General features: G+C 46.8%; 1 protein-coding gene and 1 long non-coding RNA gene across 2 annotated transcripts in view; one reads left to right on the forward strand and one right to left on the reverse strand.

Moving 5' to 3' along the window:
• The window catches only part of PCOLCE2 (procollagen C-endopeptidase enhancer 2), an 88373-nt gene extending 61820 nt beyond the window's left edge, over positions 1-26553 (forward strand). Inside the window, exons 4-9 of the mRNA XM_002716591.5 lie at positions 3848-3972; positions 7539-7675; positions 14409-14569; positions 21772-21855; positions 23762-23929; positions 25985-26553. Of these exons, the coding sequence (XP_002716637.3) occupies positions 3848-3972; positions 7539-7675; positions 14409-14569; positions 21772-21855; positions 23762-23929; positions 25985-26115 (806 nt within the window). The 3' untranslated portion in view covers positions 26116-26553. The remainder of the gene's footprint in view (positions 1-3847; positions 3973-7538; positions 7676-14408; positions 14570-21771; positions 21856-23761; positions 23930-25984) is intronic.
• LOC138849378 (uncharacterized) lies at positions 7540-14415 on the reverse strand. Its single transcript, XR_011388177.1, has 2 exons — positions 13896-14415; positions 7540-13127 (listed from the first exon to the last, which is right to left on the reverse strand). It is a non-coding gene; the product is annotated as an uncharacterized lncRNA (long non-coding RNA).
• Positions 26554-26850: the final 297 nt, after the last annotated feature.

Genomic DNA, 26850 nt, shown 5'->3' on the forward strand with positions numbered 1-26850 from the left:
AAATAATGACTTGGCTCTATCCAGGTTAAGAGAAGAAAGTCAATTTGCAGAATCACAATGATCAACAGACTCTAAACAGGATAAATAAAAATGAAGCATATGTAGTTACCTCATAATTAAATTACAGAAATGTAAAGAAAAAGAAAATCTTAAATCGGTTAAAACCAGCCACATTATGGAAGCACAGTAGCCTGATTGGATGGCTTTGTACACAAGGGCAGCCCAAAGGAAGTATCACAGTATTTTTAAAGTGCTGAAATAAAACCATTAAGCAGATTCTATAGCCAGTCTCCAAAAATGAAAATGAAAACACTTCAGATAGGCACTACAAATATCTGAAAGGCATTTTCATACTTGCACCACAAGAGCTGTGGAAGGAATCCTATAGATTGAAAGAAATATCACACTAGGGGTTGCATGAAGGTAACAGAGGAAGCATGATCACTAGAAATAGTAAATATATTGTTTTTTTTTTTGTTTTTTTTTTGTTTTTTGTTTTTTGTTTTTTTGACAGGCAGAGTGGACAGTGAGAGAGACAGAGAGAAAGGTCTTCCTTTTGCTGTTGGTTCACCCTCCAATGGCCGCTGCGGCCGGCGCACTGTGCTGATCCGATGGCAGGAGCCAGGTGCTTCTCCTGGTCTCCCATGGGGTGCAGGGCCCAAGCACTTGGGCCATCCTCCACTGCACTCCCTGGCCACAGCAGAGAGCTGGCCTGGAAGAGGGGCAACCGGGACAGAATCCAGCGCCCCAACCAGGACTAGAACCCGGTGTGCCGGCGCTGCAAGGCGGAGGATTAGCCTATTGAGCCGTGGTGCTGGCTGCTTTTCTTATTTTGCTCAAAATTATTTTTACTTGTGGAAAAACCAACTTTGCAGTGTATTGTAGAATATGCACTATATCATTAACATGTATGCACTGTATCATGTAACATGTTTGACAGTCAAAGTACAGAGAGGTGAGTGGAACTACAGTGCTGTGCTTATACACCTACATGCACGTACACTATCTGAAGAAGCACATCGTTAACGCTAAGTGGATTGTGATAAATTAAAGGTGCATACTGTAATCCCGAGAGCACCTATTATAGTGCGAGAATTACAGCAAAAAGCTGTGAGATTAAAATAGAGTTGCTTAAATTAGAATACTAGAATCCATCTGCCACAAAGGTGGCAGAAAGAGAACAAAAGAAAGGTGAGACAAATGGGAAACAATAATAAATGGCAGACTAAATCCAAGCATGTCAGCAAATGTGATAAAGGATCACTACTCTAAGTAGAAGATAGTAATCATGAGATTGCATTAAGGAGCAGGACCCAACTGTATGTTGTCTACAAGAAAGCACTTGAAATACAAAGACCAAAATAGCTTGAAAGTAAAGGGACAGAAAACATGTACTATGCAAACTTCATTAAAAAAAAAAAAACTAGTGTTGACAAAAATACATTGTTAGAAATACAGATAGACAACCCATAAGTGAGAGAAATATCTAACAACTAGAACATATATAATAAAGGACTTATATTCAGGATAGTCAAGGAACTCATAGAACTCTGATAAAAAGATAAAGATCCCACTGAATATAAGTGGACAAAAACTTGAACAGATGCTTCACGAAGAAAGATATGAATGGGCAATAAATTCAGGAAAAACTGGTATCATAATTATCAGGAAATGAAAAAAATTTTTTTAAGATTTATTTTAGGGGCTTGTGCTGTGGCATAGTGGGTTAAACTGCCACCTGCAATGCTGGTATTCCATATAGGTGCTGGTTCAAGTCCTGGCTGCTCCACTTCTGATCAGCTCCCTGCTAATGTGCCTGGAAAAGTAGTGGAAGATGACTCAAGTGCTTGGGCCCCTGCATCCATGTAGGAGACCCAGAAAAAGCTCCTGGCTTCAGCCTGGCCCATTTGGGGAGTGAACCAGTGGATGGAAGATCTCTTTGTCTTTCCCTCTCTCTTTATCTTTGTAACTCTGCCTTTCAAATAAATAAAGTAAGTCTTGAAAAATGATTCAAGCTGGCGCCGTGGCTCAATAGGCTAATCCTCCGCCTTGTGGTGCCGGCACACCGGGTTCTAGTCCCGGTCGGGGTGCCGGATTCTGTCCCAGTTGCCCCTGTTCCAGTCCAGCTCTCTGCTGTGGCCTGGGAGTACAGTGGAGGATGGCCCAAGTGCTTGGGCCCTGCACCCCATGGGAGACCGGGAGAAGCACCTGGCTCCTGGCTTTGGATCAGCGCACCGGCCGCAGCAGCCATTGCGGGGTGAACCAACAGCAAAGGAAGACCTTTCTCTCTCTCTCTCTCTCACTGTCCACTCTGCCTGTCAAAAAAAAATTACAGACTGAAGAGCTGGTGCTGTGGCATAGTGGGTAAAGCCACCGTCTGCACTGCCAGCATCCTATATGGGCACTGGTTTGAGTCCCTGCTGCCCCACTTCTGATCTAGCTCTCTGCCATGGCCTGGGAAAGCAGTAGAGGATGACCCAAGTCCTTGGGTCCTTGGGTCCCTGCACCCGTGTGGGAGACCTGGAAGAAGATCCAGGCTCCTGGCTTCAGATCGGCTGTTGCAGCCATTTGGAGAGTGAACCAGCGGATGGAAAAGACCTCCAGTCTCCTCCCCGCCTCTGCCTCTGCCTCTCTGTAACTCTCTGCCTTTCAAATAAATAAATAAACTTTAAAAATTAAATAGTACCAAAACTGCTTAAAAAAAAAAAAAAGTTAGATCTTCCACGTGCTGTTTCACTCCCCAGATGGCTGCAACAGATGGGGCTGGGCCAGGCTGAAGCCAGGAGCTTCTACCAGGTCTCTCGTGTAGGTGCAGGGGCCCAAGGACTTGGGCCATCTTCCATTGCTTTCCCAGGATTTAGCAGGGAGCTGGATCAGAAGTGGAGCAGCTGGGACTGGAACCGGCCCCCATATATGGGATGCTGGCATTGCAGGCGGCGGCTTTAACCGCTATGCCACAGCGCCGTCCCCTGTCCGTGGGTATTTAATAACTGCCAGTGCCTTGAGGATTCCTAAAAACTGTATGACTTACTGAGCCTACAAGCTGTTCAGGTGAGTACATGCTCAGAGGGTTTTGTCTTCACTTGTCCAAGAAAAAGAGAAAAGAAGACATGACTCTGACTCTACGTTTTCCCTCTCTCGGGCTAATAGAACATTTGTGGGGTTGTGTGTGCAGCAGATTGTGTATGTATAGCCCTTTTGTTTTAAAGAAAAAGCGTAAGACCTGCCTTTGTCTTTACCTACTAAAGGAGGGGACTTCAGAAAGTTTTTGTGGGAAAATGAAGCTAAAAGGTTAGGGACGGGAGTTTTAACCCAGTGGTTAAGACACCTGTGTCCACGTTGGAGCGCTTGGGTTGGGCACCCTGCTCCAGCTCTTGACTCCAGCTTCCTGTTGATGCAGCCACGATGGCTCAAGAAGTTGCATTCCGGCACCCACGTGGGAGACTGAGTTCTCATCTCCCATCTGCCGGGTCCAGTGCTGCCTTAGCCACTGCAGGCATCTGGGGAGTGAGCTAGTGGAGGAGTTTGCTCTCTGTCTCTATGTCTGTCTCTGTCTCACAGGTAAATAATTTTTTAAAAGGTTGTTTATTTTGGTACAGCGTTTTTTTTAATCCATGCAGTTTTTTCATAATACACATTTTTATAAGACTCCCTCATACCTGCATGGATGTAAAATTTTTTGCACCAAAATAAACTTACCTTTTAACTGCATTTTTCTTGGACTTTTCAAATTCCCCTCTTGGTATCACCTAACATGCCACATTCCTAATCTTCCCGTGCTTGTACCGTTGTAATCAATATCAGGATATAAACTGGGGGACTTCTTTTCTGTATTTCATAACTTCAGGAGATCAGTATTGTGGAGGACGCCTTGAAAGACCTTCTGGCTCTTTTAAAACCCCCAACTGGCCCGACCGGGATTACCCTGCAGGAGTCACTTGTGTGTGGCACATCATAGCCCCGAAGAATCAGGTGAGGCTCCCTGCAAACGTGGAGAAAGCTTGCCCGCCGCGCGTGGGAGGGGCCCACTTCTCTCTCTCCCCCATCCAAGCCTCTGGTTGTGGGTTGTGGGGCTTCCATGAGAGCGGAGTACACAGGTCTTTGTCCGTGAGACCAAGCTTGAAGTCGCCCTTTCACTATTTGACGTGCAAGTCCATGGATTTAATTTCCTATTATACAATTAGGATTTGCAAAACAGCTTTTAAAACACAGGTGGTAAGCAAATCTCACATAAGAGTGTTTAACCCTGTGGCAGATATTATGAGGCTGATGTTAGCAGTGACTAACTTGGTGAGGATCAGAATCCCCAAGTGCATGTGTGTTGCGGGTCACCTGTCACTCACGTGGCAAACCCATCACGTCCTGACAGCAGTCACCCCGGTCACAAAATCAAGAATCTGGAAGCTTCGCTTCTGTGAGACCAGCGAGAGCAGACCACAGCATCACTGCAGAGCAGACGTCTGCTTGAGGGTGTTTTTGGTTGTGTAATAGAAAATTGGTGCAGATTCCCCACAAGATGCTTAAACTAGAGAGAGATGGATTTTCCAGTAGCTTGGCTTGTAGGAATTTTTACTGTTTCTGGAAACCACCTTCAGAACTTAATTGCAGATAGAACTTGGCATAGGAATAGATGAAACTCTGTGACTTAAAAATAACTGTAAAAATTATAAATGCTACAATCTAGACCAAAACCCAACACTAGAAGGTAAATGTTACATAAAAAAAAAGCTTTCCTAGATTGTTTTTCATAGAGCTTATACAATGCTATTTGACATATATACTTATAACACAAAAAATTGAGGCCAATATACCATACAGGTAGTGATTTGAACCACATATGTGTGCACACACACATGCTTTGATCATAATCCCAAAACTTTTATTTTTTAAGAAGAAGTCATTCATGTAAGAATGTAAGATTCTATAAATCTGTTGAATATTTTGTAGTTTAAATTATATTTCTGAAATGCTTAAGCCATTATATAGTTCTTGAAATTGTATTGATTGTTTTCCTCTCCATGACATTTGTATTTGACCAATAATTTCCACTTAATTATTCTTTGAGATTACAATTTAGCATCTCTTTCCACCATTCTCCGCTTTGGTTCCTGAAATTTTAAGTCTGACTTTAGTTTCCTAATGTGTTTTGGGCTTCAGCCAATTGAGTTTTCAATCATTGTTCCAGTGTTTGAAATCACTGGTAGCTCTGTCCAAAGAAAAATATAATAGGAAACTAATATTATGCAAGTCTGTGGGAAGTTTCTACTTTCAAAAAATTGCCTCCACTTTTAATCATGGCTTTCTCCTTTATTTTCTTATTCATTGTTTTTTAGAAAAATCTTCTCTCCAAAGGTTTTTACATGACTGATTTCTTAGTACAGAAAATTCAGCCAGTTTTTTAATAAACTGGAAAATATTAGTTACTAGTGAGAAGTCAGTGGACTCAAAGAGGAAGTAATTTAAATTTACAACATGAATAAGCTATTAGTCACCCATCACTGGCACTGACTGTTTAGAGGTAGGTGAATATGTAGATGTGTGGCAATTATGCTTAACACCAAAATATACCTTTATGTCCATCTGCCATTGCCATTCTCTCTCAGATGGCTGTGTCTGAGTCGTCTTTAGCTAATGCAAATTAATGCTCACTGTCAAATGGAAATCACTGTCCATTAGCTTCCCTGAGGTTACTGAGGGCTCCTGCCCACCTGCTACCCAGCAAGAGTGTGTTCTCCTGCTTCTGGATGCCATGAGTAGTAATGAACTCGGGAGATAGTCTTTGATTCACATACTGGAGATGCTGATTGAAGAAATGCTCAGTTGCATATGAAATCAGAATTTCCTATTCACTTGAATAATTTAGGACACTCTCATTCAAAGTCAGAATTAGGGATTCTAACTCAGATTTTGTCTATCAGTACAGCGAAGCAGTCTTTCCAGAACTCAGCCACATCCCGGGTAGCCTGTGTCTAGTCTCAGCACATCCCAGGTAGCCTGTGTCTAGTCTCAGCACATCCCGGGTAGCCTGTGTCTAGTCTCAGCACATCCCAGGTAGCCTGTGTCTAGTCTCAGCACATCCCAGGTAGCCTGTGTCTAGTCTCAGCCACATCCCAGGTAGCCTGTGTCTAGTCTCAGCACATCCCGGGTAGCCTGTGTCTAGTCTCAGCACATCCCGGGTAGCCTGTGTCTAGTCTCAGCCACATCCCGGGTAGCCTGTGTCTAGTCTCAGCCACATCCCGGGTAGCCTGTGTCTAGTCTCAGCACATCCCGGGTAGCCTGTGTCTAGTCTCAGCACATCCCGGGTAGCCTGTGTCTAGTCTCAGCCACATCCCGGGTAGCCTGTGTCTAGTCTCAGCCACATCCCGGGTAGCCTGTGTCTAGTCTCAGCACATCCCGGGTAGCCTGTGTCTAGTCTCAGCACATCCCGGGTAGCCTGTGTCTAGTCTCAGCACATCCCAGGTAGCCTGTGTCTAGTCTCAGCACATCCCAGGTAGCCTGTGTCTAGTCTCAGCACATCCCAGGTAGCCTGTGTCTAGTCTCAGCACATCCCGGGTAGCCTGTGTCTAGTCTCAGCACATTCCGGGTAGCCTGTGTCTAGTCTCAGCACATCCCGGGTAGCCTGTGTCTAGTCTCAGCACATCCCAGGTAGCCTGTGTCTAGTCTCAGCACATTTCATACATACTTCAGGAACTCACTGCCGTCAGTTCCCGCTTCCCTGAGTTGCTGGTCCTGAAAAGTCCCTCCTTTCTGGGATGATAGCAATGTCAGTTTCCTTCCCTCAAAAGAGGAACAGCTCTACCCACTCATCTTACCCCAGGCATACGCCATACCCTGACGTGCACTAATACAGGGACATCTTGGATAATACTTTTTACAAGCATTTCTATTAGTTTTCTTACAGAGCGTAATGAAATCAATAGATGGCTCCCAGCGCACACTTGGTTATCCAGTTAGTCATCTCCCCCCTCCCAGATTTATTGAGGTATAGTTGGCAAATAAAAATGATGTACAATGTGCTTTTTTGATGTACCCAACATTACATTTGTAAAAATATGATCACAGTCAAGCCAATTACCATATTCATCATCTCCCACAGTTACCCTTCTGTGTGTGTAGAGGTGTGTGTGGCAATGGCATATAAGATCTACTCTTAGCAGTTTGCGAGTATATAGTACGTTATTATTAACTATAGTTAGCCAGTGGTACAACAGATCTCCAGAACCAGTTAGTCATAATATATAGAGTTCATTAGTGTCCACGTACTTTTCTAACAGGAAGTGAACAGAGCTCCTACATTTAAGACCATAACCAGGGTGGATCTGGGTTTGAAACTATCTTAGGAATGTTAGAAAATGAGAGCAAAAGAATACCACAATGTTTTTAACTATGAATTATGGAACAAAAAATCATTTAAACAGGGTGAATGCATTTTTTTGCAAAAGAAAATATGTCCTATGTGTCTGGGGAGAGGGAGAATTCCATTTGTAGTTGGTCAACAGTGCTGTTTTGACACTTCTGATGTTGTGCTCTCTCCGAAGCTTATAGAATTAAAGTTTGAAAAGTTCGACGTAGAGCGAGATAACTACTGCCGATACGATTACGTGGCTGTGTTCAACGGCGGGGAAGTCAACGATGCCCAGAGAATCGGAAAGTACTGTGGCGATAGTCCCCCAGCGTAAGTAGCGCCTACTTGTGTACTTCATATCCTGCTTGGTTTTTTGTTTTTTTGTTTTTAGTTTTAGTTTTATTTGAGAGGCAGAGAGCAAGCAAGAATGAGCAACCCTGACTGAGAAAGGTTCACTCCTCAAAGGCCTTGAATGGCTGGGCCTGAGCTGGGTCATAGTCACAAGCCAGGAGGCCCACAGAAAGTAATGCCAGTGTGATTGAGTTAACTCCCTAAGGGCCAGTTTAAAGAAAATTGATTGTTTTTGCCTTCGATTTTGGTGAAAGAAAAAAGATTTTTCTGATGAGAATTCCTCATCAAAAAATAAGCCCACACACCGATTTGAGGATGGAATTCATGCTACGTAACTGTCCCAAAAAACAAGTCAACAACTGAAAAGTTTCCAGGTTGATAGCGCCCCCAGAGGCTGACAAATCAAAATGTGAATTTTCTCTGGAAGAATGCATTGTTTTAAAAAGATGTGTTTGTTTACTTGAGAGGCAGAGCAACAGAGAAAGGTGGACAGAGAGGTCTTCCACCTGCTGGTTCACTCCTCAGATGGCCCACACCTGTCAGCTCTGGGCCAGGCTGAAACCAGGAGCCAGGAGCTCCATCTTGGTTTCCCACATGATCTACTGCCTTCCTAGGCACGTTAGTGGGGAGCTGGATTGGAAGTGAAGGAGCCAGGACTCAAACCAGTGTTCAGGTACAGGGTGCTGGCATTGCAAGAGGCAGCTTATCCCACTGCGTGACAATGCCAGCCCCTGGAAGGTTGCATCCTAACTCAGGCTTTAAGGATTTTTATTGGAGCTGGCGCCATGGCGCAGTAGGTTAATCCTCTGCCTGCAGTGTTGGCATCACATATGGACACCGGTTCTAGTCCTGGCTGCACCTCTTCCAATCCAGCTCTCTGCTATGGCCTGGAAAAGCAGTAGAAGATGGCCCAAGTGCTTGGGCCCCTGCACCCACATGGGAGACCAGGGAAAAGCACCTGGCTTCTGGTTTCAGATTGGCATAGCTCTGGCTGTTGTGGCCATTTGGGGAGTGAACTAATGGAAGGAAGACCTTTCTGTCTCTCCCTCTCACTGTCTGTAACTCTACTTCTCACATAAATAAATCTATTTTTAAAAAAAAAAAAAAGAATTTCTATCAGGAAAGTTTCAGGGAATACAAAACACAAAGGAAAAGCCAACGTAAAAATGAGTCGCAAATAAACAGTATAATCAAGCCCACAGAGGTTATATATGTATTAAAATTATAAGACAATATAAAGTAAGTGTGGTTAAAGAAATTTGTTCAAAATATATTGGGCCTACAAAGTGCAGGCCACTGGAAGTATGACTAAGAAACAAGAGACTTTCAAGAATGACCAAACAGACTTAACAAGGAACCAAAAAGAATTTCCAGAACTGAGATGTAATCATTGAAACAAGAAGCAATGCATGTGTTAAACTGCTGATAAAACATAGTTGCAGCAAGAGTTAGGGAATTGGGAAATGAATGTGAACTAATTACTTGAATATAGCACAAGGAGACAAAATATAACGAGACTGAGGCACAGAGACTAGAGTGAAAGGAATTAAGGCACATTTAATCAGAATTTTTTTTTTCTGTAAGTAAAGAGGCAATGTATGAAATCTGTTTGAAGAAGTAATTTTTTTTATTTGACAGGTAGAGTTATAGACAGAGACAGAGAGAAAGGTCTTCCCTCCGCTGGCTCACTCCCCTAATGGCCGCTATGGCCGCCGCTCAGCACCAATCCGAAGCCAGGAGCCAGGTGCTTCCTCCTGGTCTCCCATGCAGGTGCAGGGACCCAAGCGCTTGGGCCATCCTCCACTGCCTTCCCCGGCCACAGCAGAGAGCTGGACTATAAGAGGAACAACCGGGATTAGTACCCGGCGCCCCAACCGGGACTAGAACCCAGGGTGCCGGCACCACAGGCGGAGGACTAGCCAAGTAAGCCACGGCGCTGGCCTGAAGAAGTAATTTAAAACCTGAGACTTTCCACCCCAGTGCTGTGGCATAGAGGGTAAAGCCGTCACCTGGAGTACTGGCTGCTCCACTTCTGATCCAGCTCTCTGCTGTGGTCTAGGAAAGATGGCCCAAGTCCTTGGGCCTCTGCACTCGTGTGGGAGACCTGGAGGAAGCACCTGGCTTTGGATCAGACCAACTCCAGCCATTGAGTTCATTTGGAGAGTGACCCAACAAATAGAAGGCACCTCATTTTCTCTCTGTCTCCACCTCTCTATAACTCTTTCAAATAAATAAATCTTAAAAAAATTTTTTTCCAGTATAGATGAAAGATATCAATTATGAAATTTAAGAAAATAAATCTTAAGCAACACAGGTAAGATACCTATTCCTGCATGTATTACAGTAAAACCACAAAATAACAGAGAAGGTGTTAAAAACGGATTATCACAAATAGCCCGACAGCGGGTTTCTCCATAGCAACAGTGTAAGTTAGATCATAGATCTGTGTATCCATGCACAATTTCTCACGGTAAACTTTTTCCATAAACTTGAAAGCCATCTGTATGCATGATTTCAGATTTTTTGGCACCCAAATAAATTTATTTTTTAATTCCATTATCGTTGGATATCTAGATGCACTTAGAATCAATGCAAGTGGACCAAATCATTAATGAAAGATAGAAAAGTGTTAAATTTGATTTAAAAAAGCAAAATCCAAGTATATGCTATTCAGAAGACATATCCCTCCAAAATAACAGCATAAAGGAATTTGAAAATAAAAGAATAAATTATTTAGAATAATTTTTAATGGCAGGAAAACTAGCACAGATTTATTAATATCAGTAAATAATAGATTTTAAGCAGAAAGCACAACTAGAAGTAGTTACTGTATGATCGAAGACATAGATTTCAGAATATATCAATAAATCATGGAAATTAATAGGAAAATATAACAACCCAATGGAAAAAAATTGGTAAAAGACATGAAAAGGCATTCCCAAGAAGAGAGCTGCACAGTTAACAAATCTTAGAAAGAGTGTAAATTGGTGTAGCCATATTCGCAATCAATTTGGCATTCTCTAATGAAGTTTCAAATGAGCATCTGTCCTATGACTGAAAAAAAAGTATGTGTCCTGCCCTCCTGGTGCACCCAGCACTAGACACCTCTTGCCTGAAATGTTCTCAGCAGTATTGTTGCCATGGAGGAGGGCAGGAAGCAGCCCAGTGTCTGTCAGCAAGAGAGTAGTTGTCATGGTGCACACCGTATAGCAGTGAAAACAGTGGATGAGCCTCACCATGACAGTGTTGAGGGTGAAAAAAAGTCACAAAGTGTGCCTTGTGCCATTTCATTTTTACAGAGTTTATACATATGTGAAGGTATGCAGATGTGTTGTTTGGTGATGCATATACGTGTTCTCAGCCTGTAGGAAACAGCAAGGTAGCGATAAGTACACAATTCAGAGTAGTTATTGCCTTTTTGAGGTGGGGGCTGGGAAGGCAATGGAGGCGGCGGCTGCGTGTCATTTTTGAGCACTTTGACTATCAGAGTAGCTGAACTGCCAGCCCCCCAGCTGATGCTTCTGTCCAGAGGAATGGTTTTCCATGGTCAGAATACTCCTGCAGTAGGGCAGTTGAGAGAGCGAGAAAATCTGCTAGGAGAGTGTTTCCCCTGTTAAAGTAAGAGTGCTCAGGTAGGTATCTGTCCATCAAGTCTCCACTTGGAACACCTGCCTCCCATATCAAAGGGCCTGGGTTCGAGTCCTGTGACCTCCAATCCAGTTTCCAGTTCATGTGTACCCTGGGAGGCAGCAGGTGATGGCTGAAGTATTTTGGGTCCCTGCCAATAGCGTCAGAGACTCAGATTGAGTTCCCAGCTCTTGGCTTTGGTGTGGCCCATCCCCAGCTATCATGGGCATTTGGGAAGTGAACCAGCAGAAGGAAATCTTTCTCTTTCAACAGCTTTCAGATAAGTAAGCTGCAGAAAACGTGTAGGATGAGCACTGGGAATAGGTGGACATCACCTATCTTACTGGTTTGGTTTGGTGTATTATTTATACCGTGGAATTTCATCCAAAAACATTTGTTATACCCAAGCTCTATGCTGGACAATATGTTAGGTACCCATTTTACAGAGATAAAGCAGAATGCAAAGATAGAGAGAGTGCGAGGGAACAAAACATGGCAGGTAATTGGCAGAGGAAAGCCCTGGTGGGTTTTTCAGGAGTCCTGCCCTGCCTGGACAGGTGATGAGAGGAAGCTTGTTAGAGGAGATTGTGCCTCTTGAAGCTGAGGCCACAGGCAGAGTTGGGGTGAGTCAGAGGCAGGTGGGAGGACAGACTCATTCCAAGAGAGAATTTTATTCACAACGATACTTGGGGGAAATAAATGCTATTTCTGGAACTTTAACCTTGAGAGAGATGCGGCAGGAGGGTTAAGTTAGTTTCCAGATCCCTCAGAGCTGGGAGCCTTCCACATGCATTCAAGCAGGCAATGGCCTGACCATTGGTCCATTGGTTCTAGAACCTTCCTGCTTGACAAGGTGAACAGGGGGGCAAGTGAGGAGGCTGTTGCAATGGCCCAGGTAAAGCCTAGGCAGCAGAGAGGGTGGTAGGGATGAAGAGGAGGATGTGGATCAAGTAATACTTAGGAGGCAAAATTTGCAGGACCTGATGTTTGCCTGTGATGATTGAAAGGGCGATTTGGAATGGCAAACCAGGGACAGCTAACACAGCCGACTGCGTCACATAAGATAGCATCTCCGTCCCTTCCTGGGACCTGCCATGCAGAGAGGAGCTGAGTGAGATTTGCTGTTGGCTGCCTGTTTGTTTGGAGCAGTGATTTGCAGGTACAACACCTGGCTCTCAGTATTCTTTCATTGTACCATGGTTCTGCTGCATTTATACAAAGCCCAGTAGCAGCATAACAGAAATACATCTTTATTAGGAAAATACTCTTCCTTGAGAAAATTCAGTTTCCTCTGCTCGGCGGTGAATGATCCCAGTAATTATCCCATCGCGCACAAGTCTTGCCTGGCATGGTCTCCAGATTTCCTTTGCTTCTTACAAAAACTGCTTACTGCAGTTATATCGCTTATGCAAGATTAGCATATTTTATTTGTAATCACAGGTGAGAATTATGTTTAGTACACTCTTCATTTATTTAATGGAATGTAGTTTTTAAACACAAGACCATTGCTGTGAAGAGCTTGACTCTAGAAGGCATGGGTCACTTTTGTGACTGGAACTCTCTGCGTGGGTCACCAGGCTCACTTCAGCTTTGTCCCATGCCCTGGCTTGCAGTTTTTTTCCTCGGTCGGGTATGTACAGATCCATGCTCCCTCGAGTATGTACAGATCCGTGCTCCCTTGAGTATATACAGATCCGTGCTCCCTCGAGTATGTACAGATCCGTGCTCCCTGCCACAGAGCTCCACTGACAGCTGATCGGAGGGGGCAAAAGTGAGTCACCTCATTATTTCTTCCCCATGATGCCTAAGAAGCAAGTTAGTTACAAAGATGCCTCAGAAAAAGTTTAGCTAATTTACTGATTACTTCTATTAAACGACTTGTTTAATTGTCTCAATTAGTTTTTAATTATAACTAGCAAACTTATTTCTACCATTGTTTACTAATGGAAAAACATGAATGAAATCACCATCATGTAGAGCATAACTAGCCCCCAAGACCAAAGAGAGCTTTTGAACCTCAGTTGTCATCTCGGCTACATCTTCAGTACCAGCTCACCAGCAAGCCCCAGATTAGAGTTCTTCGTCAGTGGTCATGTGTGACCAGCAGAACAGAAATCACTTTCTCTTTTTCCTTCCCAGCATTTTGCTAATGGGGAGTATAAGCGGAAATGCTTCCACTGCAGCCATGCATTAGAACTTGCATTTAAGGTGGTGGGGGTGTTTGGTGCAGCTGCGTCCCATAGGACATGCCTGGGTTTGAGCTCCCACTTCCAGCTGCCTGCTGATGCACACCTTGGGAGGCAGTAGGTGATGGCTCAAGTGCTTGGGTCCCTGCCACCCACATGGGAGACCTGGATGGAGTTCCAGAGTTTTTGCTTTGGCCTGGCCCAGCCCTGGCTGTTGCGGGTGTTTGGGGAACAAACCAGCGGACGAGAACTCTGCCGCTCATTCCCTTCCCCACCTGCTGTGCTTGCGCCCGTGCCTGCCTGCTTGCCTGTCTCTCTTTGAAATAACTCAGTTAAAAGTTTAAAGGTGAAAGAGAAGTCCCTTGAAGCCCTCATTGCTTGCTTACCCCTGGGTGACAGCTACTGTGGAAATCGGTACGTCACATTTGTCTGATTCTTTGTGGTCAGCATCTGCCTTCCCAGGCCTTCTGGAACCCAGAGTCTTGGTGCAGAGGAGCTGTGCAGTTTCCATCGGGCCTCCCTGAGGAGCCTGGAGGGCAGCCTCAGGGTCACTGTCACACTGGTCCCGGTGGCTGCTGTGACCTTGTAGGGGTCTCTGGAAACTGAGCTGCACACACTGGGCAGACCACCTGCGCTCTCAGTGTGCATTTGCGTTCCCTGGGCACTAGAGGCACAGTGCCTCGCCGGACCAACGCTGACTGGGCCTTAGCTCTGAGCGTTCACATTTAGCAGGTTTAAGACTTTCATCTTCTTAAGGGTTTTAGCTTTACAGTTTGAACAGATGGCAAGTCTAGTGTCAGAAATGGGCAAAGTGGAGCGCTCAGAAATTTTACATTTTCAGGGAGGTATCGAACCTTATGTATTTTCTTCTTTTTAAGAAAGTCTTTTTTGTCTTTTAGGCCAATTGTATCAGAGAGAAATGAACTTCTTATTCAGTTTTTATCAGATTTAAGCTTAACTGCAGATGGATTTATTGGACACTACAAATTCAGGCCAAAAAAACTGCCGACAACCACAGTGCCACCTGTTACCACCACAGTCCCCGTGACAGCGACAGCAGGTGAGTTTTTCTGTTTGGAAGTTTGTGTGAACACTTTAGGATGTAGGAATTCTTTGGAAGCAGAACAAATTAAATAGGAGGGAGATACTCCTATTTAAAATACTAAATAAGTGAAGCAGGATGCTAACTTACAGAGGAATGACTCCATTAATGAAAGAAACATACAGTATATCAGAATGCTTATCAGCTAATAGTTTTTAATTATGACACTTAAAAATTACTCTGCTGCTTACGATGCTGGCATTCCATATTAGAGTGCTGGTCCGAGCCCTGGCTACCCCTTCTAAGGCTAAAGCAGAGGAAATGGCCCAAGTGCTTGGGCCCCTGCCACTCACATGGGAGGCTCTGGTGGAGTTCCAAGCTCCTGGCTTCACCTTGGCCAAGCCCCAGCTATTAGAGCCACTTTGTTAGTGAACTAGAGGATGGAAGATTGATCTCTCTCTCTCTTTCAAATAAATATTTTTAAAAAGAATTACTTGGGCCAGCATTGTGACATGACAGATAAAGCCGCTGCCTGCAATGGGTACAGGTTGTCTCCTGGCTGCTCCATTTCCAATCCAGCTCCCTGCTAATGCGCCTGGGAAAGCAGTGGAAGATGACCCAAGTATGTAGGCCCCTGCACCCATGTGGGGAGACCCAGATGAAGCGCTTGACTGCTGACTTCAGCATAACCCAGCCCTGGCCATTGCAGCCATCTGGGGAGTGAACCAGCGGATGGAAGATCTCTCTCTTTGTTTCTCTCTCCTTCTCTGTAACTCTTTCAAATACATTAAAAAATCTTTGGAAGAAAAAAAGAATTACTAGAAAGCCTGCTATAGGCACGGATCGTATAAGCCTAAACCACCTTTTCTGATGCGTATGAAGCTGTGGCTTTCTTTTCATTACACAGCATTGTGGTAGTTCAAGTTAAAGTTCTAGGGCCTTGACGTTTGCCAGGTTTTACAACTGGCCGTGTTTGTACTTTTTGTACTTCTTAGCAAAATGCCATAAAAATATTCTCAAATGGAAGTAACTCGGAAGCATTCACTGTAATTCAGAAGTTGGTTGGGAAGCTGGCTTGGGGCAGGGCCTTAGAGATAGAGAGGCAGGAGGGGTCCAGGTATCTTGCTCTCTGCATCCTGTCTGCTCCATCTACTGGGATTTCAGGCCTCAGATATAGAACTGCAGGTCCAGGGAGGAGGGGGAAAGGTGAGAAGGAAAGATCTACGGTTCAGATTTTAAATTGGCTGAAAAAGCCCCACCTAATTGCCCACATCTCATGCACACAACCTGGACAGAGCTGTTCTGAATACAGCCGGGAGCCTCCGGGTCTGGTTTTTCAGCGCACCTTACAAGTGGGCCACCTTGTGGCCGGAAGATGTACTGCCTCATCTCAGTGCACTGGCCCAGTGACTTCTCTGGTCACACGCACGCTGCTAGTGGTTCCCAGCTTTTATCTCCATCCTGACCTTTCTCTGAAATTACAAAGGTAGATTTTTAATTGTCTTCTAGACATTTTGCAACTGCTAAGCCTTTAAATGCAGGCACAGGGAACTCAGCTTTCTTTAATCAGTTTTCTGCTCAGGGCTGCTTCTCCACTTGTTCTCCCAAGCTCTTCTCAGCATCAGTAGCCATGCTCATAGGGTCCTTGTCCCTGTCACCTCCCGCTCTAACCCCCCCAGCCCCCCCCACACACACACATAGCAGACCACGTAGTCTTCCATTAAATTCATAGTCTACAGCTGAGCTGGCCCATGTAGCAGACGCCTATGAGCATCTAGGGATACTTGGAACTACAATTTTATCTTAATTTAAGTCAGTTCAAGTGGAGATGGCAAGAGATTTAAATTTAAAAGTCACCAACATACAGGTGGTTGAAACCATGATCAAGAATGAGGAGGCTGGCGCCGTGGCACACTAGGTTAATCCTCCGCCTGTGGCACCGGCATCCCATATGGGTGCCGGTTCTAGTCCTGGCTGCTCCTTTTCCGATCCAGCTCTCTGCTGTGGGAAAGCAGTAGGAGATGGCCCAAGTCCTTGGGCCCCTGCACCCGCGTGGGAGACCAGGAAGAGGCACCTGGCTCTTGGCTTTGAATCGGTGCAGCCCCAGCCATTGCAGGCGTTTGGGGAGTGAGCCAGCAGATGGAAAACCTCTCTCTCTGTCTCTCCCTCTCACTGTCTGTAACTCTACCTCTCAAATAAATAAAAAAAATCTTTAGAAAAAAAAGGATGAGATTGACTAGGGACAGACACATTAGGAGCAAATGGAGGAAAGGAGCTAGGATTAATCTCTAGGGCTTCCACTTAAAAAAATTTATTTATTTATTTGAAAGGCAGAGTGACAGACACACAGAGAATAATAATCCACCTGCTTGCTTCACTCCCCAAATGGCCATAACAGCCGGGCCCGGGCCAGGCGAAAGCCAGGAGCTGGGAACTCCATCTGGGTCTCCCTCGTGTGTGCTCGAGCCATCATCCAGTGCCTTCCCAGGCGCGTTAGCGGGGAGCTGGATTGGAAATGGAGCAGCTGAGACTCAAACCAGTGTTCTGATACGGGGTGACAGCATTGCAACTCGCTGCGCCACAACACTGGCCCCTAGAGGCTCCAGGTTTCTAAGGAGTAGAATATCCTGGCAGAGACTGTGAAAGGGTTGTCAGGAGGAGCACGTGCTGTGCAAGAGCGTTCTCCGACGGGAGAGCTCGGTGAGTCGGGTGCTGGGGACATGAAATAGCAGGACTAAGATGTCTGCATTTGCTTGTGACAAGGAGGCTACTGAGACCCTCCCGAGAGCTTGTGCAATGGCATTGTGCAGGCAGAGTGGGTTGAGGAGTCTGTGGTACGAGGCAAAGAAATTGAGGTAGAAAGTTCCAGTAACTCTTTCCTCAAATTTGTCCCTAAAGAAGGGGGGGAGGTTTTTAGCCTTGAACTTGGGAATGCAGATGGGAATGAAGTGGTCAGGGCATAAAGGCAGATAGAAGGGATAAAGGTGGGCGGTCTGGCTCCCAAGGGCTCACGGGAGAAATGACCTTAGCCAGAGGGGTGACGGCCTCTCCCGGGAGAGGAGGGGAAGAGGAATGGGCCCTGTGTAGGTGACCGGGAGGTCTGCGGCTCTCTGGTTTTCTGCCGCAGCTTCTGCTCTCCCTAGAGAATTGGAGAGGCCACCTGCAGAGAGTCAAGGCAGTGGCCACACAGCGGTTAGGGGAATGAGAGCGAATGTGATGAATGGCTGTGGAAATGGGAGAGTAACTTGGTTCCCAGACTGCCTGTCGCACTGAGGAGGTCTGAGTGCAGGCACAGAAACATAGATTCTCCATAGAATTCACGCAAGGTTGAATTACAGAGGGGAAAGGGAGTTTAAGGTACTCTGAAGACCACATGGCCAGCGCCGCGGCTCACTAGACTAATCCTCCACCTGCAGCGCTGGCACCCCAGGTTCTAGTCCCAGTTGGGACACTGGATTCTGTCCCGGTTGCTCCTCTTCCAGGCCAGCTCTCTGCTGTGGCCAGGGAGTGCAGTGGAGGATGGCCCAAGTGCTTGGGCCCTGCACCCGCATGGGAGACCAGGAGGAAGCACCTGGCTCCTGGCTTCGGACTGGCGCTGAGCACCAGCCGTAGCGGCCATTTTGGGGGTGAACCAACAGAAGGAAGACCTTTCTCTCTGTCTCTCTCTCTCTAACTCTGCCTGTCAAAAAAAAAAAAAAAAAAAAAGGACCACATGAAGGACCTTGGTGGGTGAGAGCCCAGTGGAAAGAAGGGGCCATCAGAGAAGGAGGTACTTCTCTCTGAAGGGAGGAAAGAACTTCCACTTTGCTTACGGTGTTATCTTATTTTTATTTATTTATTTATTTATTTTTTTATTTTTTGACAGGCAGAGTGGACAGTGAGAGAGAGAGACAGAGAGAAAGGTCTTCCTTTGCCGTTGGTTCACCCTCCAATGGCTGCCGCGGCCGGCGCGCTGCGGCCGGCGCACCGTGCTGATCGATGGCAGGAGCCAGGAGCCAGGTGCTTTTCCTGGTCTCCCATGGGGTGCAGGGCCCAAGCACCTGGGCCATCCTCCACTGCACTCCCTGGCCACAGCAGAGAGCTGGCCTGGAAGAGGGGCAACCGGGACAGAATCCAGCGCCCCAACCAGGACTAGAACCCGGTGTGCCGGCGCCGCAAGGTGGAGGATTAGCCTAGTGAGCCGCAGCGCCGGCCCACGGTGTTATCTAAATACTGATGGAGTTTGTGGATTCAAAAGGCCTCGGTAGCCTAGGCAGCTCCTGTCAAGAGCCTCAGGTGCTCTCTGACGTCATATGTGAGACTTGTTAAATCAACAACAGGAGTCACTGCGCACTGACTCCCCATGTAGAACCTGTGTCCTCCATGAGTTGTTTTATGAGAGTGAACTGTGAAACTTCTCAAAGCTTTACTTCGTTTCAGTGTATTAAGTAGAGGATATTCTTATGCCTCATAAGTTTTAGTTATGCCTAAGTGTCCAACTCCATGCCTCGTTTTCTTAGGTGCTTCGTTAATTAATGCTAAAACTTGTTCTCAAGGATTTACTTTATTTTAATGTATTAAGTGGAAGATATTCTTACGTCTCATAAGTTATAGTTATGTCTAAGTGTTTGCAAAAGGTGTATCATTCTTCGGTACTTCTTTAAAGTTAATTGAGTTTCTAAAAAAAAAAAAAAAAACCAAAGTGAAATTAACTTTGAGATGCAATGACTTTGAGCAGCTCTTGTCTCGACTGTTGAGGAACAGTGTTTTTTTGTTTGCAAATTGTTGAACTCTTAGTATAGAGTCGGTCGTCTGGGTATAAAGTTGATTGAAAATGGATCACGGTCGGCGCTGCAGCTCACTAGGCTAATCCTCCACCTGCGGCGCCGGCACACCGGGTTCTAGTCCCGGTTGGGGCGCTGAATTCTGTCCCGGTTGCTCCTCTTCCAGTCCAGCTCTCTGCTGTGGCCCGGGAAGGCAGTAGAGGATGGCCCAACTACTTGGGCCCTGCAGCTGCATGGGAGACCAGGAGGAAGCACCTGGCTCCTGGCTTCAGATTGGCGCAACGCGCTGGCTGTAGCAGCCATTTGGGGGTGAACCAATGGAAGGAAGACTTTTCTCTGTCTCTGTCTCTCACTGTCTAACTCTGTCTGGCCAAAAAAAAAAAAAAAATGGATCTTAGTGGAGAATGGGACTGGGAATGGGAGAGGGAAGAGGCAGAGGGGTGGCAGTGTGGGTGGGAAGAATCACTGTGTTCCTAAAGTTGTACTCATGAAATGCATGAAACTTGTATTCCTTAAATAAAAGGTTTCTCTGGGAAAAAATGATAGTCAAGAAATGGTTGAAACAGCAGGTGTTAGAAGTGTCAAAGGAAGTAAAATATCAAAGGAAACAAATTCAGGCCAGGGTTGACGGACTGGGGCAACAGGAGGGGGCAGTGTGCTGACTGTCCAAAGACAGAGAAGAAAAAAGTAATCATGAAAAAATGAACTAAGCTGGAAGGAGAAGCAGCTATGCCGGCTCCCAGGACCTCTAAACTGAGAGGCTGACCATGAACAACTTTAGCACAAGGACGCAAGAGGCAGAGAAGGGACCGAGAACCGTTCCCGGGAGATTGAGCCACAGGGCCCAGGCATCGTCCTCGGTGGGGTGGCAGGAACACGTGCAGAGGGAGACTGAGAAGCAGGGCCAAGTATGTGAGTGCAGTGTGGAGGGGACAGAGGAGGAGGAGGGCCAGGCCGTAGAGCTGACCGCCTACAGGTGGGAGAGCAGGGGTCGCGGCAGCTTCTGCACAGACGTGCTGAGGTGCAGGGGCTGGTACCGTGGTCCACGTTAAAAGGTGCTGCTGAGTTAACTTCAGGTGAATTCAGTGCCCAAGGGAGGTCCCCAACCTCGGGAACAGCGATACAGGTCTCCTAAAGATTGGCCGAGTGCACCCCTGGCGCTCGCTGGCTCGCTCTCCGCTGTTTAAGCTGTCATGTGGACGTTAATGTGGAAGTGTGTGTTACTATATTTTAACACTGTGACTCAGATCCTTTCTGAAGTGAAGTAGGGGTGCAAATCAAGAGTCCATAAGGATGGTGTTTGGCATAGGGGTAAGTTGTGGATTGGACACGTGCGTCCCTCCTCAGTGTGCCTGGATTCCAGTCCCATGTCCACTCCAGACGACTCTGCCTTCTTGTTCCTGCACACATTGGGAGGTGACGGCTCAGATACCTGGATCCCTGCCACCCATTAGGAAGAACGGAATTGAGTTCCTGCCTTCAGCCAGGCCCAGCCCCAACCATGCAGTGACTAGCAGATGGGAGCTCTGTGTGTCTGTCTTCAATCAATCAACTCACAGAGGAGTGGGCACAATATACTAGGACAATATTATAATGGCAGAAATTTACCCAAAAGGCAAATTCTCTTACAGTTGTTTAGTTCTTCCTAACATAATACCACACAAAAGTGAATAGTTAGCAAACATTTTTGAAACATTAAAAAAAATGGAGCTTAAATATCATCATTTTGTTAATTTGTTTCTCAGCATTGGCATTAAGTGTGGAGCCAGGTCACTCCTTGTTGTGGGGCGGTCCTGTCGCTGCAGGCTCTTTAGCAGCGCCCCTGGCATTTACTCTCTGGATGCTGGTAGAACCCCTGGATGGGACAACCAGAACCGTCTCTGGATAGTGTCACCCGGGGGCACAGCACCACCTGCTGAGGGGCACCGTGTTTATTTAGCTTTAACTTTGTCCACTTCTCAGTTCTTAAGATCCTGACAGCCAATGCCAGGTTCAAAATAAATATTGAGTGAAAGCTTGCATCCAATGATAGACCTAACCCTGAACACGTGAGCCCGCTCCACTCACCACTGGGACTGGCACATTGCAGACGCACCGAGAAAGCCCCTGGGTCGCCAGGAGTGACCCTGTCTTCAGATTTGTCGTCCTGGGACTTCCTAAGCAGGGCACATGGAGAGTGTGCATCTATTTTTGACTCTAGTGTTAGTTTTATGTAACGGAAGAAGAGAACAGGGCTAAATTTGGATTATCTCTGCTGGGTACTGGGTTGCTGAGGAAGCGAGAGCAGGAGCGGGTAGCGTGAAGACCTGCTTTCGTGGGGTTTCCGATGCTTTCGTTGCGATGCGAGACGGGTGGCTCAGGGAAATCGGTAGTCATCCTAAATGGATACCTTCACACATAGACATGGTAGTTATCCTTGAATTCGTTTTCTTGAACCGTATGTCTTTCTTCTTTAAGGTGTAAAACCCACCGTGGCCCTGTGTCAGCAGAAGTGCAAGCGGTCGGGGACTCTGGAGAGCAATTATTGCTCAAGTAACTTTGGTAAGAGATAAAAACCAGCCTCTTCTCCTCAGCCAGAAACTCGAGGCCGTGTGCTTCCTCTCCAGGGAGTGCCTGGGAGTTTAGAGGGGAGGGTCAGCACTGCGCTCATGTCCCCAGGAAAACGGTTTCTTTTCCACCAGAGTGTGCTGACCTGTACTGGTTGAACTGTGAGATTTCATAAGTGAGAAAAACAGGTACAATTCATAAAAACATGTGTTTTCACTTAAATTGACTGATTTGGCTCTTCAATGAATGTTACTGTTATCCCCTGTATTCCGGCCGACTCTTTCTGAAAAAACCTGCATGGTTTTTTCATGCACTGAATAGGTTTTTCACACATCTTAAATTCAGCTCAAGTCCATTCAAAACCTGCCCAGGCTTCCAGTAAGAAGCTGGTCTCTTGCAGAAGTTCAGGTACGCCCACTGTAATGCCCTTCCAAGGAGCTGAAGTGAGGCTTGGACATCCCAAGTTCACTTGGAAACTCATGAACCTGAGATGCTGTTGAGCGACTTGGAACTTCAAAGTCTTCCCAAGTACAAAATTGTGCCATCTGGGGAAACTACTTAAGAGCAAATTATTCTAAAGTTCATTATGTTGGTAATTTTTTTAAAGCACCTTAAAAGGAGCACTTAAAGAAAAGTCTCATCAGGAACAGGAAGTTGGTAGAATCTGAGTAGGTTACCCCAAACAAGGGGGCTCCCCAGAGAGCCCTCGCTTGCTTTCTCAGTGTCTCCACGTGCTAACCGTCTGCAGCCAAGTGCAGGTGTGAAGATGCTGACCGATCTGGGGCCCTAAACCTTACCGGAGTTTGCATGCGGAAATTGAGATACCCGATAAAAAGGAAGTGCAGGAGTGTCGGTGGCAAGTCATTGCTGTCACATCCAGTGTCGTCTTCCGTAGGAGACTCCCCTCCCCCTCCCTGATGACTGACAGAGGACAGCCATCACCTCGAATCACAGTGAGGCATGGGAAGAGCTCCTAATTTCAGCTTCCTGCCAGTGCGGATCCTGGGAGGCGGCAGTGGGAGACCTGGACTGCTCTCCCAGCCCTGGGCTCTAGCCCTGGGCCAGTCCCAGCCATGTGGACATTTGGGGAGTGAAATAGTGGAAAGGAACTCTATCTATCTATAAGCTTCTCAAATAAATAAAAGGTTTAAAAAAATTTTTTTTAATTGAGATCATAGTGATTCCCCCATCATGGGGGGAATACTTTTAGCAAAGTATTGCTGCTAAAGATTCAAAGTGTTACGGAGTGTGCATAGGTAGAGGCTTATCAGCCTCTTATTTAGTGAGTGATCTGCTTGTTGGATACAATATTTTAAACAGTCCTCAGTGACAGATGCAAAGTGGGAGGTATTTGTTTCTCTCCTAGTTAGCAACACCAAACAGAGTATTATAACTTTATGACCCTTTATTCCAACCTGAGATTTGGTAACAAATGTACAGAATCAAGTTCCAGGGCTCTATTTGGTTTTGCTTTTGTTTTTTACCATGTTTCAGTGGCAGGCATTGGGACTAGCAGTTAAGACCCCAGGCAGGATGCCCACAGCCGTATCCAAGTGCCTGGGTTCGTCTCCCGGCTCCTGCTCCTGACTCCTACTTCTTGCTGCAGACGCTGAGAGGCACGGGTGATGGCTCAAGTGGTCGGATCCCTTCCAGCACGTGGGAGACCTGGACTGAGTTCCCAGCCCCTGGCTTTGGCCTGGCCCCGGCCTGGCTGTTGCAGGCATCAGGGGATTGAACCAGCAGCTAGGAACTCAGTTTTGCGCTCTCTTTCCCTCTCTGCCTCGCCAATAAATAAAAATAACAGAGCTTCATATAGGAGACCCTCTAGACTGTCACGTGACTTCGTTTGCTTGCGTTTACCTTGACGGTCACGTTATTTTCACAATGTTGTCTTCTGCAGTATTAGCTGGCACGGTCATCACAACCGTCACTCGAGGCGGGAGCCTGCACGCCACGATCTCGATCATCAACATCTACAAAGAGGGCAGCCTGGCCATTCAGCAGGCCGGCAAGAACATGAGCGCCAGGGTCACTGCAGTCTGCAAGCAGTGCCCGCTCCTCCGCAGGGGTGAGTGGGGAGACGAGCTTTAGTCTGTCTTCTGGGGCAAAGAACAGAGGAGGGATGGAGAGGGCCTCTCTAGCGAGACCGATCTGGGCTAGAGAAGTGAAATCGGGGCCGACCTACTGAGCACTGCTTGTGGAGAAGGAATGCCTTTGGAGTAAGGCGGAAGTGGGCACTAACCCCATGTTTTGTAGCCACAGAAGAGGTAGAGGAAATGAAGACGGGTCCACGACGGTGAGTCAGGAGAGAACAGAGCCAACTGAGCCGTTCAGGGCATAGGGATTCTGGAGAAAAATACCCAGCACACGACAGGCGGTGCAGAGCTGAAGCTCCGAGGAGAGAGGTCTACCGGGCTGGAGTGAAAGACTTGCACGGGGCCGGCGCCGCGGCTCACTAGGCTAATCCTCCGCCTTGTGGCGCTGGCACACCGGGTTCTAGTCCTGGTCGGGGCGCCGGATTCTGTCCCGGTTGCCCCTCTTCCAGGCCAGCTCTCTGCTGTGGCCAGGGAGTGCAGTGGAGGATGACCCAAGTCCTTGGGCCCTGCACCCCATGGGAGACCAGGAGAAGCACCTGGCTCCTGGCTTCAGATCAGCGCGGTGCGCCAGCCGCAGCACGCCGGCCGTGGCGGCCATTGGAGGGTGAACCAACGGCAAAGGAAGACCTTTCTCTCTGTCTCTCTCTCTCACTGTCCACTCTGCCTGTCAAAAAAGAAAAAAAAAAAAGAAAGACTTGCACGGACCATTGAATTCCTAGGTAGAAATGAGTTTACTGAGAGGAGTTATAAAAGAGGAAAGTTATGGCAGAGCCAGAGGCACGTGACTGAACAATAAAACAGAGAGGTTTAGAACTTGCTGTCAGCGTGGGGGTCACACTTGGATGGGCGTATTACCCATGCTCCACTGCCGCCTTCCCTGCGTGAGGCACACGTGGACATCTCTCCGCAACTGCAGCCACACAGAGTTCTCTCTGGAATGGTAATGACCCTTGGCATTCCACTGTGTGATATACCATGATTTCTTGGCCCCATCTCCGCTCATTCCTTCTTACATCTGTACCAAACCAACCACACCCAGAGAGAAATACAGGAATCTCCACTCCAAGAGAGCTTTACTGTGAATTCAGATCTTCCTGAGAAGTCGGGAGGCCAGCAGCCTGACGTCAGCCCTCTGACGGGCTCTGGAGAAGCGACACGTTCTTCCCAGAAGGGCTAGGAAGAGCAGAGGGCACACAGGGAGACTGCGAGGTCATGCTGCTCAGTCTGCCACGTCCCCGCGGCCTCCCAGTGCACCCTCGCAGGAAGGGTTGTACGAGAGAAAGTGTCCTGTGGCACCAGGCTGAGCACAGTAAAGGTGGCAGTAGTATGTGCCAGTGTCACGGCATTTTTCTGAAGCTATGCAAATCTTCAGAGTTGAACCCAAGACGCCTCAGCGCAGGCTGCAGGCCAGGCCTGACTTAGCCAGACACAGCAGTGTGTACCTATCAGAAAAGTAGCGTCACCAGTATCAGCAGATTTTTAGTAGCGATGGCAGTGCAGTGCTCTGCAAGGAACGCCATGAGTATAAGATGTGCAGAGGTGTCCATGCCCCCAGGAAACTCACACTGTAAATGTTTGATGTTGATAAAAGTTCCAGACAACAACAGCAGAAGAGAGTGGATGGTTAGTTGCCAAATACCAGGGAAATGGGGACACGTGTGGGGCTGGGAGAAGCCGGCTGAGGTTGGCCGCCCTGGCGCCCTGGAGGCCCGGGAAGGAGGAGAGCCTTTCACTCCAACAGTGCTGCCTCCACGGTGCACCCGGTAGCCCCGCCAGCCCTGTGCCACTGCGCCGGGAGATGTGCCTGATCGGACCCCGCGGGTCAGTTTCCTGCTGTTAGTGAAGCCAGAAGATATGAGTCGAAATTAGTTTTTTGCTGAAGAGAGATTTAAACCAGATTTTATCCTGGATAGAATACATACATAATCATCTACAGAAGAGAAAGTGTATCCAGAGGTAAGTTATAGCCTAAGCGGTTCAAACATCACACAGAGATACAGGTTGATTTTTCTATCCTCTTTCTTTAGGTATGAATTACATTATCATGGGCCAAGTGGGTGAAGATGGGCGAGGCAAACTCATGCCAGACAGCTTCATCATGATGTTCAAGACCAAGAATCAGAAGCTCCTGAATGCCTTAAAGAACAAGCAATGCTAACGGCGAAGCGCGTCGGTGTAATCCGCATCCTGTCACTGCTTCTGGAAGATCTGTCTTCCTTCAGTAGAACAAACAGCTGCACACATCACACTCCGAGCACTCTGGGACTGATTCACTCTTCACCTGCAGGGGGTCCGAGACTTCCAGTACCGCAGATGGAAGCTGTGCGCCTGCCCCGAGAGGACCAGACGCCTGCCACCTCCGCGTGCTCACGGGATCTGAAGGTTGCAAGCAGGGGCAGCCCGGGAGCAGTGTGTTTATGTTTTTGTTGGAGGATATTTTAGGACTGAGGTGTGTGAAGATACGGAAAAGAGATTTTATAAGTGCAATATTTATATCGTGATACTTGGGTTTCTTTCAAGCATCTGCTCCAAGGTGTTACATTCTTCTCTTGCATTTTTTAAATCAATGCTTAATAAAATATTTTAAGTGATTATATAGCAGCCATTAAACTTAGTTCTGTATAAAGAGGCACACTGTAAAAAGAATAAACCCTTTTAATAAGACTACTGTCATTACACAGAAAGTTGTACGTGTAGCCATTTGCACTTTGCTAGAGTTGGCGTTGCGAGAACTTCAGGGACCGGATGAAGCTTGTCGATTTAGTAGACCACAGTTCTCGCTGCGTCAGCGTAGAATCTAGTCCCAAGGCCTTCATTCTGTAATTGACAGTGAAGCTCGGGTGGCTTTAGTTACTTGCCCGCAGTGCGTGTCTCCTCACAGCCCTAAGTCCAA

Source organism: Oryctolagus cuniculus, chromosome 4 (assembly GCF_964237555.1).
Source record: "Oryctolagus cuniculus chromosome 4, mOryCun1.1, whole genome shotgun sequence".
Classification (NCBI taxonomy): domain Eukaryota; kingdom Metazoa; phylum Chordata; class Mammalia; order Lagomorpha; family Leporidae; genus Oryctolagus; species Oryctolagus cuniculus.